The sequence below is a fragment of the Hippoglossus stenolepis genome, chromosome 17 (genome assembly GCF_022539355.2).
Source record: "Hippoglossus stenolepis isolate QCI-W04-F060 chromosome 17, HSTE1.2, whole genome shotgun sequence".
NCBI classification, from domain to species: Eukaryota; Metazoa; Chordata; class Actinopteri; order Pleuronectiformes; family Pleuronectidae; genus Hippoglossus; species Hippoglossus stenolepis.
In genome coordinates, this window is record NC_061499.1 from 7,170,214 (window position 1) to 7,192,347 (window position 22,134).

The 22,134-nt window shown below is 44.3% G+C and overlaps 1 protein-coding gene across 2 annotated transcripts in view; it reads right to left on the reverse strand.

Annotated features, from left to right (window-relative positions):
• Positions 1 to 2,365: 2,365 nt before the first annotated feature.
• The window catches only part of efna3a (ephrin-A3a), a 62,396-nt gene continuing 42,627 nt past the window's right edge, over positions 2,366 to 22,134 (reverse strand). Inside the window, exons 2-5 of one of the 2 annotated variants that reach the window (XM_035182026.2) lie at positions 15,276 to 15,577; positions 14,307 to 14,372; positions 12,037 to 12,114; positions 2,366 to 4,745 (exon numbers count right to left, since the gene is read on the reverse strand). In XM_035182026.2, coding sequence (XP_035037917.1) covers positions 4,627 to 4,745; positions 12,037 to 12,114; positions 14,307 to 14,372; positions 15,276 to 15,577 — 565 coding nt within the window. In that variant the 3' untranslated portion in view covers positions 2,366 to 4,626. The remainder of the gene's footprint in view (positions 4,746 to 12,036; positions 12,115 to 14,306; positions 14,373 to 15,275; positions 15,578 to 22,134) is intronic. The other variant, XM_035182027.2, reaches the window with a different exon arrangement.

The following is a 22,134-nucleotide window of genomic DNA, read 5'->3' on the forward strand; positions in this document are numbered from 1 at the left end:
GCAGAATATTTGGTTACACATCTCTGAGTGAAATATTCTATCTGCTATTTGCCAGCATGTAACCTGGTGGTGATGTTTCCCATGCTACCATATTTTTGTCTTGAAGGGAGGGAGAAAATCAATGCATGGTCGCACATGATATTTAGGTGTGCCACAATAAAGTGCAGTTGAGAAATCCATGAAAAAAGTGTGGAAACAGGCTTCCAACAACAGGTCAGAGATAATAAGATAAGAGAAAGAAGCGAGACGGCATAATAAAAAAAGACTTGAGCACAGGCAGAAAAGGGCCTCGTCTCTGCAGGCGACTTTGGGTTTCAAGCTTTCCAAGAAAAACTAATGTCACAAATACAATCTGAGCACCGGTGAATGGATTGTGAAGTGAGGAGCATTTAGTGTCAATCTTGACATCTGTTTTCAAGCAAATGTCATAAATGTACAACTTCTGCCACGAAGGGTTGCACAGGTTGGTCATCAATCAGCGGGTGGGTGGTTCCGCTCCTCCTGCCTCAGAGTATTCACTGTTGAGCAATCCCTGATTTGAGGGCATGTGAAGGCAAATAAGTTGCTTCTGGACAAAAACGTCTCACATTTCTTTGGGGATAATTCTTACAAAAGTAAAACACAAAAGAAAAATAAATGAACAGGTTTTGATTTGAATATCATTTTCCGGCCAGAGGCGTTTTTAATGAGCCACAACTCATTTTGAAAACTCCCAACCTGGAATTGGAAGTTTCGGAGGAGCACTCGAAGGCAGCACTTGTCTCAGTGATTGTCTCGGTGATTGTCTCATTGATGTCGTGAGCTGTAACAAGTTCTCAGAGGAGAAAGCATCTGTTTCATTGTTTGGGCCAGACGGTGCTGCTTGTCAGGGGAATTCTTCTCAGCGGCGCGGGCCTGCTCATGCTACAGATGGCTTATCTCACAGTGAATGATTCAGAAAATGATAATATGTCTCCAAACGTAGAGGAGGTCATCTCCTTTGCCTAATGGAATGTCTTCCTCGGTTAGAGCGCTGGACGAGGCACTTGGATATCTCTTTCCCGGTGGAGTCCGTGTGTCAGAGGCTCAGGGAGCGGTACCGTCAACTCTCTCCGGTGCCATCATTTGAATAATAAGCAGACCAATTAATGATTCATTTGGGCCCAAGCAAAACGTGAACTTTCCCAGACAGGGAGTTTTAGGTATAATGTTGTTTAATCCCTTGCATAACATCCTCACTGCCAAAAACTCAGCAGGCCCCATTTTCTGCAGACATTTTTTTTATTAAAAAGCCTGTTTAAGTTGTCAACTCACGCCCGGGAGCAGAAGCTAAAACCCTTCCACTGTTTCCCGGTGTCAGAACCCTGAGACGTTTAAGTGCAAGTCCAAACCTATAAGTTGGCAAAGGGACTGTAAGCCAAGACCTAATGTAATACTCAGCAATTATCAGACTGTCGGCTAAATGCACGAATGTCAGAGAGAATCAGGAGCTGCTGCCTCACAGAGGAGCCAAACAGCTGTGAAACAGACATTAATGGACGTTATCACTTCGCTGGTGAAGTGCGACTCACATTATGTCAAGTAAGTAGTCAATCACGTAAGAATACATTTAATTAACTCAGAAAGTTTCTTGGCACTAGCCCTCTGCTTACACACACAAACACACACACACACACACTTCCTGTTAGAATTTGACCCGGGTCTGGAAGTGAAAAACCTCAGGCCAGCAGCCGAATCACCTCGACCGTTCTTTGAGATTTCAGGCCCGATCATCAAAGACATCAAAGACAAAATCTTATCTGGCCCCTGTGTCTCCTCCTGACATGGACTTTAGTGCATCTGAGACCCTTGTCCCTCCCCATTGTCAGCTTCTTTCTGTTCCGCCTACAGAGATCAGAAGGAAGCTGACAGGGGCAAAGGGAAAGCAGAGCGACGTGGAGAGACAGATTTGTGGAGACATGAATGGCTCGCAGGTGTTTTCTCTTCTCTTTCTTTGGGGAAAGAGAAGGGCAGAATGTGAGATGTGGAGCAGCGACTTTCCCCCCACGCTGTCATTAGGTTTTACGGCAGAGGAGGTGTTTGTGACTCCGAAGCGAGGGGCTTTGAGGATGGGCTGTGTAAGAAAGGGTGATAGTTTTACTCTGAGAATATGTGCAGCACGATTACTGTCTGTTTGCATGTCTGCTCACGACCGACGTGTCTAAAAGTGGAGTGTGAGAGAAGGAGGGAGAGAGCTGCTCTCAAGTAGTGTTCAGGAAAAACAAACAACAGTTCCAGGGCGAGTGAAGGTGAAGGAGTCAGTGTTGAGATAAAGAAAAGGGCAGACGGAGGAAGGAAGAGTGCAAAGAAACACTTTCTCGTGCAAATAATAAATAAACACACACAATTAAATTTGCAAAAACATTTTAATTGGCATCGTTTTTAATCATTCTTGGTTCAATTTACAGTTTTTTTTTTTTTTTAATTCATTCTTGTCGAAGGTAAACACATTTCTTGTGGTTGTCTCCAACGTCAGTAAATGCTTTTCATCCGCTTCCCGAACCCCCGTGAACTAACATTACAGCAGAGCACATCCTCTCATACACACTTGCATATTCAGATCCTACAGACGACTCCTTGACGGGTCCAAAATGTCTAAATGCCACATACTTGAAAAAGCGCGGACAAACACATTCTACATACATACGCACACGACTGTGCACACATGTTTGTTTTTTTTCTTGCTTGCACTCCTACACACACACACACACACACACATACACACTTGTGCACACACACACGCACATTCCACAACCGGCATGTATTATAAATGTACATTACAATGCAGACTCCTTCGTTTCACAAGAGCAGCACTCGAGTTAACGCTGCCCTTCCATCACCAATCGTCTGTCTGGTGCGTTCACAGTTGGGTTGTGACATGGTCTTCAGCAACATGATGTGGTTTGCAGTATCTGTTACATGAGAGTAGTGTAACTGAGTGTATGTCCCCACTGATTAGTCAAAACCAATAACCCTCCTCTTTCCGTCAGGCTGAATTACATCCGACTATTTATCTACACAAGCAAAAAATGCTGCAGTAAAAATTCCACCGTTTAAAAAAATTAAATAAAAGAATAAAAAAATGGCACGAGAGCTTATTGAGCAAAGGCCTACAAATGCACACTAATAAATTAGGTAGATAAATAATATATCTTAATGTTAAAATAAATACATTTGTAAAGGAAATCAATTTAAAAAGCACAACATTGTAATCTGATTACTGCCAGCCTACATTGTCCTGTATTACAATATAAAAAAGTGAAACTCTATTTGCACATTCACACGTGTTTGTTTTGTTTTTTTGCTTTGTTTTTTTTCCCGTTATATTATTATAAAATGGCGGCAGCGTTACTTTGAGACTCAAAGCACTATTTCTCCTCAGGCACCTGCCGCACTCTGGCGACTGTATGGGGTCGTTTCCATGGTGACCGCGACTGCTGTAATGGCCATCAGCGCCAGCTATGGCTGGGAACCTCCGATCTGGAAAAGGGACTGGATGGGGGTTTGTCTGCGGATTGAAAGGGAACTTGCTACCTAGAGAGGTTTTTTAAGGATTGTAAATTAGCGGCGCGTTCTGAGTGACTGGCTGCGAGGAGAAGACGTCTGACATCTGGAGAATCTACGGCGAGTGCTGAGGGTAAATGCGTCAGAACAAAACACACATCTAATACAGCTACCACATCGAAGTGCCGTCGAATTACTAGTCCAGGGTCTGCCTTTTTCTCGGGGGTTGTGTGAAGGCAGGAAACGCAGACAAAGGACTAGTTCTCAGAGGGCACTCGCTATCTTCTAAGAAACGCAGGCTTTGCATCGGCACCTATCACAAAGCCGGGGGTATTTCTGGTGTCTGGAGAAAATGGATTCTTGAAAGGCCTGTGGAAATCCTCGCAAAGTCTCTCCCTTTTCTATTTTTTTTTTTTATTTTAAGAAACACCTCGGGCTTCTTATTACCAACACCTCCCTCGCTCCGGTGTGAAAACATTCCTCTGTGTCCGGGACAGTGGCGGCAGTTCTCATCACTCACTGATTATATGAATATCCTGTAAAGTCCAGGTGAGATCAGCACAGTTCCACAGAGTCCAGCTCGCTCCTCGCCACATCAAAGCGGAGTTTAAATCCGTCGGCACACGTGGTCCCGAGGTCCAAGGCCCTGAAGATCCACCGCAAAGTCAGCTCCTGTTACATTTGCCACCTTCTTAAAATTCCTCAGGTGGTTTGATATCCACGCTACAATAAGAGAGTGTAGTCTACATCCAACTCATTAGAAGTCCAATCTCTCCCTCGCCTGTCGGGCACAACAGCAGCAGAGAAGTCCTGTTTCTGAATCTCCAATGTTGTGGCACCTGCATGGAAAATGCTGTGGTATTCATATGATAATAACGTCCAACAACACACGGAGAGTAAATATGACAGCAAAAAAAAGGCCTCTCCTGTCTCTTTTGAGTTCCGTAAGTTAAATTCAAGGGTTGATATTTTTTTTTTCTGTTCTTTCAATTGTGGTTCTGTTCTAGATTCACGTCTGTGTTCCATGTAAAAACTCGCAGTATAGGTGGATACAAAGCCCTTTGGACAAGGCTGTGCGTGAAGCGTCACTCCGCGCGACGGTCGCTAGGACAAGAGCGCGGACGACAAGAGCAGCATCGCCATCGTGAGAAGAAGGCGGTCACGTGATTGGCTGCTGCCGCTGACGCTTTTCTCCAGCTTGGGAACTTCAGGATTAAATTCATCTGGAGAGAAAGAAAGAGAGAGAGAGGGAGAGAGACACAGATGGAGGAAAAAAAACAAGAAGGAAGTGAGAAAATGAAGTGAGCGTGAAAGAGCCAGAGAGAAAGTGAGTGCGCGCCAGACAGAAGGAAACCAACCATTACTCCATTATTAATTCATCAATCTAAAAGGCAGTGTGTGATGCATGCAAATCCTCTTTTAACATATGCAGAGAAAGAGACATGATGCAATTATCAACAAACCACCAATTATCATCAGCACTGCCACATATGGCCATTTCCCCCCTGTGGGAAGGAAAATTAAAAATGTTTCTCTTCCCCCTCATGTACTCCTCTATTCACACCAGCAATGTTTTTATCCTAGAGGGATTTCAATCAAACCAAATTACTGCGGCCGTGCCATTGATTAGACACAACAGAACATTAGCTGTGAGGGGGAAGATGGAGAAAGAGCAGCGAGGACACATTTTGTAATATTGGGTAAAAAAAAAAAGTGGATTAAACCGAGTCATTATGTTCTGTTTGGACGTAATCTTACCCATTATATCTAGAGGGTTATTACGCGCCAAAATAAAACACAAAAACAACCACTCTGAGCTGTGTTGCTTACAAATACATCAGAGTTTCTAGGACAGGCTGGGCTAACTGCAGCGAGACGTTAAGAGTAAAACCTGTTTTCTTCCTCCATCAAGTAATCGAACTAAGTGCAGAAGAAAGCTGCAATTTTCCTTCTGATGCCAGACACACACAAAAGAGATGGAAGTGAAAGGCTTGGATGATGGAGGAGTTTTAAGCCTCGAGATGCGACACAGTGATGTTAAAAATGGTGTTTTTAGGGAATGGTTTCGTTTTAACATCTTAAAATGACACCGGAGAGAGGAGAACATTCTCGAAAATACTTTTTGATACAGGAAAGGATATATATCTCCTGAGAAAAACTTTTACTGCAATGTTTTCATTGGGAATCCTGAATTGACCAGGGTCTTTCTATGGGGAGTTTGCATGTTCTCCTCGCTCCTCCTGGCTCTGTCAACCTCCAGTTTTCTTTCTGAAGTGTCCCTGGCAACATACTGAGCCCCACCGAAATGTGTGTGACAGAAAAAGTGCTGCAGGAATGAATGGGTGAATACAACTTGTACTGTAAAGAGCTTTGAGTGGTCGATGGCACTAGAAAGTGCTACATAATTACTGCGCATTTATTTAAATACAGTCCATTTAGAGTCCAAAGACATGCAGATTGGGTTAATTGGAGACTTTAAATTGTCACTCTCTTGGCCCTGGGATACGCTGGGATAAGTTGTGACCCTCAAAGGATAAACGGTATATTATATATGAATTAATGGATTTTATTAAAACTCTAGCTAACATTTTGTCAACAACAAAATTACTGGGATGTTTTATTCTTCTGTCCTTTATTTGTGAGCTGCCGTGGAGGATGGACAGGAAATGAGGGCGAGACAGTGGTCAAACCAGGGACCTTTTGCTCAAGGCATGTGCACCCTCACCATTCAGCCACCAGGCTTACAAGTGAACGCATCAAATTAAGGGAGCAGGGTGTGAACATGATTCAGTTTCACTATGAAGTTAAAGCCTTGTTTGTAATTTGCAAAATATAATGAGACTAATGGGCGACAAGAAAATACAAGGAAGGTGATAAAAGATAACAGACAGAGACAGCAACCACATGACAGCTGATGTTTGGCGAATGTACGGAATTTTGTTTTCCTCCGTCTCAGAGTGAACCGTCTGGTACGTCTGGTTTGTCCTGGTCGCGTGCGACTGGAGCCCACGTCACTGTCGTTCTCAAGGAACACAAGGCGTCTGTCTGTCAGCCGTCACACGACACTGACATTCACACCGGCCTGATGACATCCAACAGAAAACACTGAGTGAAGGCAGGAGGGACGATACAAAACAGCACTGACTCACGTGGCACCTACAGGTCATTCGGTGCATTTCTCCAAGAGGTCGCGTCAAATATAAAATGTACAGACTCTGACCAGACACTGTCCCTGCAAAGGAAGCTGCCTCTTCTTTATCTTTGCACAAACAACTCCACAGCTCCGTGCACAGACTCTTCCACACTTGTTTTTGTCAGTGCCAACAGCTTTGACAATCACAAAGCTGCACAACATGCACCTCTTCAAAGCCCTTGTTATTTAGGGAGGCTGCCCTTGCAAGATGAATATGGAGGACGTCGGGCGCCTCAGGCCATAACGAGCTATCAAAAGGTCCTCGGTTCCACACTTAACATCACAGCACAATCGTGGGATACAGCAATCAATTTCCGAACACACTCTGTATAGCGCACAACAACAGACGAGCATGCTAGGGCAGCCCTCCTGTCCACGGTGAAACCGCCCAAGGCGTTTACAGTGAGATAAAAAAGCCTCGGCGCTAGACTGTCGATGAGAGGGAGAAGAGTGTCTGGTCGGATAAACACTTGTGCCAACCGCGCCGCAATGATGGCCGACTCTGCAGTGAGGTGTAAACAACACGAGGCGAAGGACCCATCATGTACCATTACAGCTCCACAGGTCAGTGGGAGAGATGGGAGGATTTTCAGCCGGATTACTTTCTGTCCCTTAATGCCTGCAGATCGATAACGTAATGCCAGAGCAAACCTTTACATGGCACTTCCATGACCATCGAGCACAGAGACGATGCTCTCAGTTACAGTGGGAGATTTGTCCTGGAGTGGTTTAGGAAACATTCAGGCGAAGTCACAATTCACTGGTATTTTATTCCATTACAAGCACAGTGTGTCTGGAAAGGAACATCCACTCGTAAAAAAATCTGTAGAAAGCACTGATGTTAAGTTTAAAATTGAAGTTTTATTTGTCATATATAAGTCAAACGTTTTCGGACGAGAAGGACAGGTCAGCTCAGTGTCATTGAAACATATAAAATAAGAAAAAGCTTGAATAAAATATAGCAAAATATAATTTAAATTATAAATCAAACACAATACTATATACATTAAGACTGGGAGGATGCAAGTGTGAAAGCCAAAGTGGCAAGTGTGCTTTGTTCTGAATCTAGTGACTGACGATGCTGGTTTGAACAATACGAGGCTACTAGACTGGTTTCAGGCGTCTGATTCAACGCCCACATCTACAATATGTTCAGAAACTTAAATAGATCAATGCTCAGTGGTGCTGACTTCCACCAGTAAGAGAAAGAGTTCATCAAAACTGGTCTGTTGGGTATAAAAATCAAGATGCCATGGATACGTCACTTTCTATTGAGTGGTTCAAACAAAACAGAATGAAATAACCTCCCTCATCTCAAAAATAACTTCAACATGAACACAATTTATTGAATTAAGTGAAAATGTAGATTAGCAGAGACTAGAAATCTGTTTTATTTTGGAAACTGTTTCGTTTCTCCATAATATTTAACTTCTTGACCTTATGTAAAGTGCTATACAAATAATATTGAATTAAAAATGTTATAATCAGCACCCGATATCTTTTTGTCTTTTAGATTTTTTGGGCATTTGGCCTTTATTGATGGAGCATTCGTCCAGGTGGGGAAGACATGCAGCAAAGGGCCGAGTCAGAATCGAACCTGTGGCCCCTACAGGACGGCTCCAGCCTCTGTGTGCACTTCAGTTCCTCTGGTCACTGAATATGTCGGCTGCACATATTGAAATAATATTACCTAGTCTTTGGTTTTCTTGTTGAATTATGACGGATTCTGATCAAATCTTCTCATAACAAGGCACCAATCATGCTAATGTCTGTTTCTGCATCTTAAATCTGTTTCCAGTTGTGTTTGCTGGTCCGATGCCTGATTTATGTTTCAGGCTTCAACCTGAACACGGCTGCAGAAGACATTCAATATAGGAGGCCGGTGTCTGAGGGCGAATATGTCACAGATGGAAAAACGTGCAGTATACTAAGCTTTGCTGCAGGAAACAATCAAGCCATGATTAATTCAAGCAGGAAGCAGCAGGACACATTCTGAATCCACGTTTTCTGGATACGCTGTGAGCAGTTTGCTAGAAGATGCTCAGCCGTAACTAATCTCTGCTGTTCGTAATTTATGTTGAAAACAGCTACAAGCACAATAGAGTTGTGTAGTAAAAGGAAAATAAAAAAACAAAGAGACAAGTCAAGTCACACTTAAACTTTGACTCCAGTTTATTATGACTCCACGCCGCTGACACCCGGTGGCAGCCGACATGTGTTCGAGCTGCCGGTCCGTCTTGCGAACACAATATCTTGAGAACCCCTAAAGGGAATTTCTTCCAATTTGATACAAACCTTCAGTTGGACTCAAGGATGAAGTGATACGATTTTGGTGGTCAGGGGTCAAAGGTTAAGGTTGCTGTAACCTTCCAAACCACAACTAGTTCAACTTCTCAGGAGCTCCGACGATTTACAATTAAGTGCACATGTTCACATCTTCTGGCCTCTCGAACATGATATCTAAAATCTGCCTTTAGGGAATTCCTTCAAAGTTTGGCTTGAAGATGAACTGATTAGATCTCAAAACGTCAAAGGTCACGGTGAGCTCAAATGCATCTGTATGTGACTCAAACTGTCCGGCGGAGGAACACAACTGCAGGGCGGTGATTCAGGAGAAGAAATATCTGAGGACATTTAGGCTAGTTTGAAGAAGTGGTTCCCAGTTACTTAAATTTTATTAGTTTTGGCCGCAACACCGTTTACCCCTGAAACTCCAAAAGTGTTTTGTGGACTCAAACACTTCATCGTCATAGTGGTGGGTAGATAATGAGTGAATTTTCCTTTTTGCGTGAACTATCCCTTTAACTCAGTGAGAAAACATCTAGGAATCATCCTCAACGCTGTGTTAATGTGAAATGTGACGTAGGTGCAAAGCTAATAATAAAGTTACGAGGACGACAGCGAGTCCAAACATGCGCGGAGAGAGAGAGAGGGAAGCTTTGTTGATGCTCAGCCAGTCTGTGGGCTGGTCTGGTCCTGAGGGTGAGTCAGAGAGTGGGTGTCCAGCGGTCAGTGGGGCCATCAGGTTCTTTGTGTGTGTGTGTGTGTGTGTGTGTGTGTGTGTGTGTGTGTGTGTGTGTGTGTGTGTGTGTGTCCTGGTTTTGTTATCCCTCCAAATGTATTCAGCAAAATGCATCACAACGCTAGAGGCTATGCTTTTTTATGATTCCCTGCCCGTGTGTGTGGTTTTTAAGTTCTACGTAAGCTCCAGCCTGAGTTACTGCTGAGCAATTCGCCCACCACTGAGCTCCTCTTTCTTCCTCTGCCTCCTCTCTCCCCTTTTCTCTGCCCCCACTCTCACTTTTATATCGGTTTTCCGGCCCGTCTCTCTCTCTTTCTCTCTGCCTTATCTGTCCCTCTTTCTGTCAGACTGTCTCCCGCCGCATTTCTCTTTCACGGCCCCCTTCCTCTCTTTTATCTCTCCGACTCTCTCTATCTCACTTTCTCTATCTCTGCCTGCCTACGTCTCCCCCCTTCAGTCCCTCTCTTCTATTTTCTCACTTTCCTTCTCTCTCTCTCTGCAGGTACTCGTGGCTGACGGCTCGAGAGCTCCCTTCGCTCTGACTCTGCTGGTCTCAGTTTCCATCTCAGACAGGTCACACTCTCTTAGCCCTCGTCACACGCTGCCTACAGCTCCCACAAACAAGCGTGCTAAATGATTCCCGGCAAGAGGCTTTTGTTTGAGAGGAGGATGGGGGAAGACAAAGAGAAATAGAGGGTTTATGTAACCACTCAGCTGCACAATTGACTCTCTGGCTGACATGCTTTCTCCCTTGGTAAACATGGACCATTCATTCCTGAAAAGACCTCTTCTGACCTTGTGGCATGTGTGTGGAGGAAAAGGAATGTATGTGTGTGTGTAAGTGTGCTGCACTTTGGAGAAGATTGCATTTAAAAGGATCATTCTGGTTTGTTATTGCTTATCTACTTAGTTGGACTGTAGTTTTGCATCCTCCTTATCACTAATGAGACTATACTCACCTCAGGTTAATGTCTGAGATCAGGGATGGTAGTTACATCACTAAAGTCTGATGGATAATAAAAGATGTTAGATAAAGGTCTTAAAAAAAACCCACAGGACATTTAAGAGAAAACAAAGGTGAACAACACGCTGCTGATCCTGATGGTTTACAGACCATAGTCTTTGTTCGACTGCCTCAGTGTGTGAAACTCATTCAAAACAGCTCGAAAATGCATTTCCTGCTGAAAGTACAGAGTGAACGCTGAGATGCTGAAATGCTTTTTGCTGAATCAAGCAGAAAACGCATGACGTGACATTGTCAGAGCGCCAGGATCATGATGATGTATTCACCACGTCCTGGTGTGACGTCTGTGTGATGTCCCCACTCTACGCCCCCCCCCATAGACACCCATTATAAATCCAAAAATTGCATAATTTCAAAGAGTACGAGGAGTTGGACAAAGAAAAAAGTAGGAAATAGGAAGGTCGTTGGTGACCAAATCCCGAAAATTTACACTAATCATTTGTATGTACGCTTACATGAGATACAACATGGGACGACTGGGGCACTGAAGTACTCAAGCATTTTACTTAAAAGTACAAATAAATACATAAAAATATACTCAAGTAAAACACTAACCTTTCTACATGAGTAAATGTACGTTTGCTTTTACCTAAAAGTATTAAAAGTAAAAGTACTTGCCGAGTGCAACCTTGATCTACTACATCATTAACCCTAACCCATCATTAACTGTGCCTACTGTACATACACAAATCTACTCAAGTACTCAAGTACTCAAGTACAGACACAGGAAAATGTAATAATCTAAGTAAATGTACTTTGTTACATCACACCACTGCACACAGTCGTGAATTAAATAATGCAACTCACAGAGGAAACACTGAATTTTATGATGAAACTGACAAACTGCATAATAACGTTGGTATCAGAACCAAAACTGCTTTAGAGTAAATATAAAATAAGACCCCAGTTGTAATAAACTGAAATTAGACTTTAATGTTGTACAATGGACGTTTTATCTATTGTGTTTAGTTCATTTGAGGATGTAAGTGTGTGTCTGTGCTGCTGAATCACTACATTTGCAGTGTTCATGATCCTCCTCCTTATTGCACAACTCACAGAGCAGAAAATAAAGGCTCTGCTCATCAATCAGCTATGGCCTGAGGATTTTATTTTTCCGGCCATACAAAAAATAGAAACTAACAAATGGTTGGTTCCTTTCCACAATGATTGGTGCACAAATCAAGCTTTGCAGCCACAGCCAAATATTGACCAGCATCCGGCAATTGGCTGCAGCTCCTTTTTCAGCAACACAGAAACAAATGTCCAGTCACTCACCGAGGTTGTGTATTTTGATGTTCGGCCTGACCGTGTAGTCGGGAGAAGTCTGACTGGAGTCGTCATCTGCCTGGGAGACTGAGAGACGCATCACATATATACACAGGAAGACAGAGACAGAGAGAAATAAAAGCAAAGAGGAGGGAGAAATAAAAGCAAAGGAGAGAAACAAAGTCAGCGAAAACCCCATTTAAATAAAATGTATATTTCAGGCACAGTTAAATAATGTACAGTTATAGCAGAACACAGGAGTGAGTGTGTCCCTGCCACTGAGAGTCTGGACTGTGAAACCAGGCCTCCAGCTGAAGATAGAAACCATTGTTACATTTACTGTTCGTCTCGATGCAGAATTACATTCAGTCTGCGCTGCCACATTACACATGAATGAATGACGCGTGGGTTTGCTGATGGGCATGTGTCTCCGCCTTTGTGTATTTTGGTAACTAAACGTGTCTGCCTGTGATTCTGCTGCAGAGTGAGACGGCATTTAAAGAGATTTTACATTGTCAGCAATTAATTAACCACGCAAGAGAGGTTAGGGTTTCATCCTTCAAAAAGGTTATGTTTACATCTGTGTTTGTTTTGACTGTTAGGGCCAATTTCAGACATAAAGGTTTTCTGGAGTTCGTCCACGTGTAAATCCATTAGGAGATTCTCCGGTCAGGCACGTTCATAAAAAGAAAAATCTCCAGAGCGTTCAGGCAGGAGAATCTCCAGAAAACATCCAAAATGTCTCACTTGGATATTTACGTTCTCACGTGCAGCCCCTCCGGAGAAGGTGAGGAGATTATCCGGAGTTCAGTGCATGTCTAAAATCTGCTTTAGCTTCCAGGATTACACAAAAACTACTGGACACACGGAATTTTGAGGAAGGACGACGATCGGGTCAGGAAAGAACCCGTTATTTTACTGCACTTTATTTAACTTTTCAGCACTTTGGTTAATTTCTCAGATAATAATTCAGGACATCAGACATCTTCAGGGGACTGATATTCATGAGTGTGTGCAATTTGTTGCACATCCAGATAAAAAAAAAATCTGGATCCAGTGAATGTAAATGTGGTTTCTTGAGGAGACTGTTGGGCCTTGCCGGAGGAGGATGAGGACTGAGTGATGAAAAGCATGTGTCATGAATATTCACATCTCTTTCTTATCTTGTGAGGTTCGAGGTGCGAGACGCGCGGAGAGAATGAAAAAAGGTTTCCGGGGGCGGCAGAAATCAACAGCGTCCCTGACGGCAAGCTGTTAAACTGACCTTGCTGGGCAGAGGCTGGGAACGGTAAACCGACTGAATGCACACGTAGCCATTCATGCGCGTACACATGCACGCATTGAATCTACAGCTGACAAAGTAGCACAGACACATACACACATGGTCAAGCTCCAACACACCCACACACACGGCGATTGCACACAAACACACACGAAAGCAAAACGTGGCAGACACATCAATAGATTAGCCGTGACACTGGCATTGGGGGTGTTGGTGTTAAGGTGATGTGTACACAGGGGCTGACACTAGCCTAAGTGTGGGATGTATTAGTGCTGACAAGGTTAGAGGAGAGGGGGAGGCTTTCAGCGCCGAGCTCTCCGATCAAAGGGCTGCAGGGGAGAGAGCAGGCTACCAGGGTAAAAATAACACACACTCTATACAGAGCAGCAGGCATCAGGAGAGCCAGAACAAGAGGAGAGGAGATAGACAGCGAGGGAGGAGGAGGAGGAGGAGGGGGGAGATGGTCAAGAGAGCAGAGGAAGAGGAGGATGGAGAGTGACAGAGGGAGAGATAAAGGGAAGGTGGGCCCGAAAGGAGCTGCATCTCTCAAGCGCTACCTGTTGTTGTCTTTTCTACGTCTTCACAAGAGCGTGTCATTCACAGAGAGAGATAGAGCATTACTGTAATAGCGCCGAGACAGAGCAACATTAAGCCATCACGCTCAAAGCGCCGCTGCCAGGGAGAAGATGCCATCATCAAAACCTTGCCGAGAGAGAGAGAGAGAGAGAGAGAGAGAGAGAGAGAGAGAGAGAGAGAGAGAGAGAGAGAGAGAGAGAGAGCGAGCGAGCAGCATCTCTCTGAGACACGACTGTCAGATCTTGGTTCTTACTCTCTCTACCTCTTTGTCTTTGTTTCTCTGTGTGTTTGTGCGCTTGGGAGACATAAAGAGAGCAGGGGGGGAGGAAAATGGAGATAAAGTGGCACAGAAAGAAGAGGAAATTGTGCTAAATGAGTGGGAGAAACCAGGGGAGGGGGGGGCAGAGTTATCAGGTCTCACCGGTGGAGCAGCAGACGTAGACCCTCAGTCTCAGGCAGCTGTGGCCATGGTGGTGGGTGGGCGTGGCTGCAACACAGACACACACACACACACACACACACACACACACACACACACAGGTCAACCTTGTGCCCTCTGCAGGAAACAACGCCCTCGACGATCAGCTGTGAAAACTGCAGCGCTGCAAATCAGCAACAGCCTGTCCTCAGCTGAACTCTCACAATCCATTAGAAACACTCACACTCTGACAATGTGGGTGACAGCAGCTGAGGAGACATTATCCTCATTATTATCTCAGATTTAAAGGCCCAGAGTGCAGGAATCATCTATTTATATTAAAAATAATGTTCATAATCATGTTTTCATTAGTGTACAATCACCTGTAATTAAGACTTGTTGTGTTTGCTACTTGAGAAGGAGGATTAGAAAGATTTATATGCAATTGGAAGAGGTTCTTCTACACAAAGTCATGTTTTTAGGGGTTTGGTCCAGAATGGACACCGGTTCACCTGAGGGCCAGTGAAGTTTTTCCAACACACACAAGCCATTTTCAGACATGAACTCCCAATTTTTTATACATTTTCTGAAGTAAGTTTGCATTTCACATATGAAGCTGCAGGAGATTGTCCAAGTCAGTCGTGTGTTTACAACAAGAAGGAAAATGTCCAGAAGATTCAGGAGAGCAGTGGTATCTGCGGTTTACAGAACACCAGCACTGGCATTGGCCCTTATCACCAAAAGTTTTCGAGATTTCATTGTGACTGACTCAGACATTTGTGTTCCCACATACAGCCCTTCTGGAATATTTCAGGAAAATGTCCAAACTTCAATGCATGTCTGAAAGCGTCTTCGGAAAGGGAGGGGCCGAAAGAAGAGGTATTATATACCAATAAATCCTACACACTGAACATTTAAAATATTAAATGTGCAGCACACTCTTCTATGCATTATCCTAACTGGCTGACTCACAGATGTAGTAGTACTCCTGGCCCACGGTGAACTCGTAGCCCAGCGAGAAGGCGCTGTAGCGCTGGAACTTCTCAGAGAACTTGATGGGTGCGTGAGGCGCGTGGGGCCGGTTGCACTCCCAGCGTTTGAAGCCCAGCTGGGGGTCACAGGTGCGGTAGCCACGGTAGCTGACCATGTAGAGGATGTACTGCTCGGCTATGACGCGCTCGAGCGTCCCTCGCTGGCTGGTGTTGTAGTGCGGGCAGTAGATGTCCAGGTAGTCGTTGACGCTGACCTGCACCGTGTATCCCTCCCTTCGTAGCCTGGTTTAAAAATACACAGGAAAGATTGAGAATTAAGTAGGTGGAACAAAATAAGAATGGATATTAAGGGATGCAAATAATCATTTGTTTGTTATTCAAAGGAATATGTTTTTTTCAATCTTTCAGTTTCATCATCAGCATGAGATTAGTTCAGCAACCAGAGTTAAGGAAATCACTACTACTGCAACTGGTCATTTCAACACATTACAAACAAACATGTTCACAGGTAAACCTTCGGCAGCTATCGAACTGGAATCTATCTCCAGTTTCAGCTCTCCTAAGACAGTGTGTTGTGATGATTGGACCAAGGACAGAGACTCAGAACAGGAATCAGGCCAAAACTCAAGAGTTCAAATCAACAATGTAAGTTTTAATGCAGACAGACGTCACACACAGGAATCAACAGGCAAAAATAAAAAAAAATCCAGAACAAAGCAACAAAACTTGCAGGACAAAAACAGTTTATTGTCATATACATGGGAGGGCTTCATGAGGAGTGAATGCTGGAAAGTACAGAGATGACTGGAGTCTCAATTCAGGGAGGAGCTGGAAGGAAGTGGTCTTCGTGGGCCGCGTAGACCGAACCGAAATGAGGCCGTCTGGTCTACAGAGGCTTCAGAGCTGAAGAGAACGTTTCAGTGCCCCCTTGGTTTTGGACTATTAGCTGTTCGGTTTGGTTGAAACATGGAACTGAAGCATTGGATGTCTCTCCACTTGCCTTCTTTGAAACTCGTCAGCAAGGCGCAATAAAAAGGATCCCCCCCCTTTAGAGCCTTAGTTTCCTTAGACTCAATCGTCGGCTGCATTTAAAGCCTTTGAAACGGGACGGCACAGTTTCACCGCTGTGACACAATCGGTCTTCAAATGCAGCCTCAGAAGGATGCAGTCCCTGAAAGGAGACACGGCTCATCTGGCAGCGAGCGCTGTGTGAGCAGGTGTATTTATACTGGGTGAGCGATGACGGGCAGGTGTGGTGAGAGAAGTGGCGGGAAGCTGAACAATGGGAGGAAGCTGGAGAGTGAGTGAAAAACTAAATAAAACAGGAAGTGGGAGTTCAGTCCAGACGGATCATCACATGTATATTCAAATTGAAATATTTCTTTAAATCTATCTTTATGGTTGGAAAAACAATTTTTCCATCAGTATAATATCAAAATGGACAAAATTAACAATTCAAGCTCTATTTACTTTATAATGCTCTTAAAGAAAAAAGCTGCAAATCCTCACATTTTGAGACAGAATCACTACATGTGAAAAACATCATAAATTACTAAAACACACATATTGACCAGCTGATCGATGAAGTGACCTTTTCACCTCGACAGAAATAACAACAGCAACACAACGAGGCCAGAGAGCTGTAATCCTTTTTCTTCAAGCGATAAACTCATACACCTTCATCCCCCCCCTTATATAAAAACACACAGTCTCACTCCAGCCTGCGGCGCTGAGAGCGATAATCTGCACTCTTGTCTTTCCCCCCCTGAGCCCGCTGCAGGCCAGGTCACTGAGGCGGAAGGAGAACCTGTCAGTGGCGATGTATGCTCGGGCCGCAGGGGAAGTGGGCCTGCACAGGGGCGCACATGATGATGGACCAAGCCACAACCCCCCCTCCTTCCTCCTCCTGGAAAACCACCGCTGATGGACGAGGAGGCCGTGAGTATTAACAGGTACAGGCCAAGTTGAGTGTGTTTGTGTGTGTGTGTGTGTGTGTGTGTGTGTGTGTGTGTGTGTGTGTGTGTGTGTGTGTGTGACGTACATGACGGCACAGTATAACCCTGAGACGATGATGTGGTATGATTTCCCTTTCAAGACCCCCCACTGTGATCCTCACTGTTTTCAATACTGAGTATACTTATTATGTTCATTACACAATCAGTAATTAGACAAAGTAGAAGTCATTAGAAGGGCTCCTGCAGGTGAGCTGATGAGATGGGAATTGTCCTTGGCTGCAGTGATGCGTAACCTGCACCAACCAGCTGTAATGACTCGTACGCACCAGTAGGTGGAGGTATTGTGCTGTAGTAAGTTTAAAGAGCAAATCTCCCTTCTCTTTCCTCTGCACTCATTTTTGTTCCTCCTCTTCCTGATTGTCTCCTCTCTCTCTTACACATTTTTCTGTTACACACATACAAAGGGGTACACACACATACACACACTCACAACCACCCCTCACTGTGTACACACTCTGCCAGCACACACACACACGTATACACACACAGCTCATGCAAACCTATACGTAACAATACCTTACTAGGTCAGGCCTCCAGAGGGATTACTATTCAATTACAAAATGAGGATCATAAATGTCATAACACCTCTCCGGCTTTCTCGCTCTCTCTCTCCCTCTCTCTTTCCGTCTCGCCATCTTTATCACCGTAGCGTTACAACTGCTCCTTTTTCTGGATCCTCTCCTCCGCTCCTGTCCTCCTTTTCATCTGCACCTCTTCCCTTCATTTACACACATGCTGAGGCAGATGAATATCAGTTCTCTTAACCAGGGCTCTTTTTTTCTGGGCCATCAATCTTATCTGCGCTCTCTATCCCCGCTGCTCAGATGTGAGATGACAGACTTTTGTCTTGCAGTGTTGCGAGAAGAGACAACACAGCTACCGCTTCAAAGGGACTATATTTAGAGAGGGGGGTTGGTTGGTGGTAGGGAAGGGGAGGAAGTTTGAGATCGGGGAGGAGAGGTAGGGCTAGATAAAGAGGTGCAATGGCTGTGGAATGGTAAATAGATAGGAGATGGAATATGGAAACGTGTGACGAGGACAATCCTGGATGTGGAAAGTCGGAGAGTGACACAGTCAATGAGAAATGGGTGAGAGGACGTGCTATACGCAAGGAAGCAGGGTGTGTGTGTGTGTGCATGTAGTATAATTTATGGAAGAAACGCACTGAGACAGTAAAACAAATGCAGCTAATCCACCATCACTGCATTTGTTCTCAAGATTTATTGGCTGTTGAGACAGGACCATGTAACAGTGAACATGTACACGAGGCCTCTGTAATGGGCAATCATGGATTATTTGGTGCATCCACGTGCCTTGAATGTACGAGCAGGGAATGAGTGCAGGCCTGCAACAATTATATATATATATTCTTTAGGTTTATTTATTCATCAGTGAGTGAAAGGATGTTTTCAGACATGACCTGCGGGTAAAGTCCAGAGAACTGGCTACTTTTCACACTTGCCTTTCGCACACAGAGGTTCTCTGCACAGACACGTTCACAACAGCAACAAATCCTCTTCATTATTCAGGCGAGAGGTGGAGCAGCCGGGCGCAGGGGACGGAGGCAGGAAGTGACATATTAACTCCGCTGCGGAGATCATGTGATTTTCTTGACAACACACAGACACCAGCGTCGGCTGTTATCAACACAAACTCTCTTCGTCTGAGTCTTCTACGTGTGTGACACTGCGTTTTCTTTTCTTTTTTTACATTTTTGCATCTGTTGTGTGTTTCAAGCGTCATCAAATCCCCCCCACTCACTCACTGTGAATCCAGCGGGGATCCCCTGCCGTGATCTCTAATCGACTTATCCTTAATTTCTACATATTTTTTTTTACTATAGGAGGCCAGGCTTAGAAAGTCCGGAGCTTCTCACTCGGAAATTTTTGTTCACATCTTCTGGTGAAAAGAGGTGAAAAAGGGTAGCTCACATACAGTAGCTAGTGGCGACATCTTCAGTTTGCTTCTTGTAGTGAATCCACTGTCCAAAAATCTACAAAATTCAATCTACAACATTATGTCTTTTAATAAAGAATCACATTTGGACACATGTTCATGTCCGTCATGTTAGGTTCTTTGGACTGGTTGATTCAGATTAATTGGAGACTATTGCCAGTAGGTGTGAATATGATGGTTGTTTGTCTCTGTGTGTTGACCCTACGATTCACTGGCGACCTGTCCAGGGTGTACGCCTCCTCACGCCCAATGTCTGCCTGGGTTGGCTCCTGCTAACTCCCTCTATCCTCTATAGATTATGGATGGGTGGAAATAACCCAAATAATAAGGTAAATGTCAGCGCTAGGGGAACCAGGAGAGACAATTTTATTTTGCAGGAAAAAGAGGAGGTAAGATGGTGCAGGAGGAAAGACGACTAATAGGGTGGAGTGAGAAGAACAGGCTGGCAGGGTGAGAAGAGGCGGGGAGTCCCGCTAGGTGTATACTGTTATATAAGCAGTCCACTTAGTGGGACAAGACAGAGAGGTTGCAGGGCAGAGAGGGATGGAAGGAGAGCAGAGGAGAAGAGAAACAGAGGAAGAGGGTGAGAGGAGATTTAATAAGTGACGGTGGAGGGAGGAGGGGAGGAGGGGAGGAGAGGAAAATGCACTGAATGATGACAATGAAGAAAGGGATGGAAAAGGAGGCAGAGGGCGAGACAGAGACATAGTGCTCCCCCCGGGATGAACACATATGTGGTAAAAGTGCATAAAAAAGACTGATGGCTCTCATTCTCCTGTTGTCTCTCTATTCCTGCAGCCCTCCGACTCGCTCCCCCCCTCTTTCCGCCGTGCATTGTCTCTGTTGTGTTTTTTTCGCTGTCTCATCATCATTTTCCTATGAGTGGGAGTGCACAGCTAGTTAGCAAAGGCTGCACAAGCTGTCGAAGACTGCCAGGGGAGGCCGAGAGAAAGAGGGGGAGAGAGGAAGAGCGAGTGAGGGAGACTGAGACAAAGATAGCACCGCTGCACCTTTCACATCAGCGCTAAAAAGAGTCTTTGGAGAATACTGCCGGTATCAATAAATAACAATGGTAACGTAGCGCTACAGCTAAAAACACTTAGAAACATGCAGCAGACAGAAACAGAGCATTTTTTACAACCTGCGGTAAATCTATAAAAAGTAAAAACATCATGATGCAGTCGTTTGAAACCACGAAAATGAAAAAAGTTTCCCTCACTTTTCCCACGACTGATGTCAATCAAAGCCTAAAATGAAACCGAACCAATGTACTTTGTAGAATAAGAATCCATGTCCTGTGTAATAGGTTCTGTTTGCTTTAAAGTGAAATCAGACACATGGGCTGACTTATAAGGAAAAATAAAACTAGTACAACTGTATTTGTTTTATTTTTTTTTCTTCCGACATGAATGGATATGAGGAGTCTGAATCCACAGAGGTATCCCTCAGTCTGAAGTTAGTGCTGTTTCTTCTGCTGTGGGTTCGCCTCACATTACTGCCACAGGCTCCAACTGTTCTCAAGAAAATCCATTAAAAGCAGCTGAGAGAGACAAGTTGTTGCTTTTGACGAACATCGTCCAACCTTGCTGCAGAAAACACCGAAATAACTTCTGACTGTGGAGAAGAAGACACTTGTGGCTTTCAGCTCTTCGTGGGTCTTGGTGCTGATGTGAATCTATATATCAGCAGCTGTCAGTGGCTCATTTTTACAGAATAACATCAGTGGAAAATGAAAATGTTATCTTCTGACATTCTCTGCTTTATTTGAGCAGATTTTCTTTCTGGATTTAATTTTCTTGCAAAGATTTCCTGAGCTTTTCTTCCCCCCTCTTGGTTTATGTGCTCAAATATCTACAAAGCAATTTTGAACAGAGCTTTTCTGTGTCAAAAATAGCAGCGCGGAGTCAGGATAATTTAATTGAAAGAATCGACTTCTGCATAAATGCTCTTGTCGCTGCTCAGACTATCTCACTCCCTACACCCACAGTAAGTAATCTCGGTCTAATTGACACTACGATGTTGGTTTTTTGTGCGTGTGTATTGTTTGTTATTTTTTTCTTCCTCAATGGCTCAGATGAAAACATAATTTGTTGAACTTTTAATCGAATTACAATCTTGTACAGGTACCTCGGTCGCCGTGCTTTTATTGTTGTCTCTCATTAGAGATGAGGTCAGCATGGCTTTGTCATTGATGCCCCTTAAAAAAACACTCTCTGGGGTAATCAACATCAGCCTCATCAGGACGATAAGCCAACGATGCGCGAAATGGCGTGACTTAAAATGCTATTTACCAGTCGTCTGTTTCCCATCGACAAGACTCATCCTCTCGGGTCCCCTGGCAGGGGACAAGCTAAGCTATGCTGTTTTTCTCTTTACCTCAGCACCTAAACTCATTACTCGAGGATGCACGCATGCACACAAAAGACACCGGCACCCATTACACATGCACATGCATTCACACACACACACACACACACACACACACACACACACACACACACACACACACACACACACACACACAAACACAATATCTCCTGCGAGTCGCCACTGATTGAGTTAACGCTGCAATCAACGGCCCGATTTACAGCGTTTCGATCCAAAATGGAGGAGTGAGGGTGAAACAAGTGCTGAGCCAGTTTGTGTGAAGAGGCAGACACTGCAACTCTCCTCTATCGCTATTACACCACTGGGACTCATCCACCGGTTTCCTCCACAACCTCTGTCCTCCCTGGCCGCAGACAAATTGAAGAGGATCACCTTTTTCATATTTACCCATTTCTCTATAAACCTCTCCACGGTTTATCCACAGACCTTCCACCTTTACTCCCATCACTTGAAAAGTTCTGCCATGTTTCTTCCCCCTGC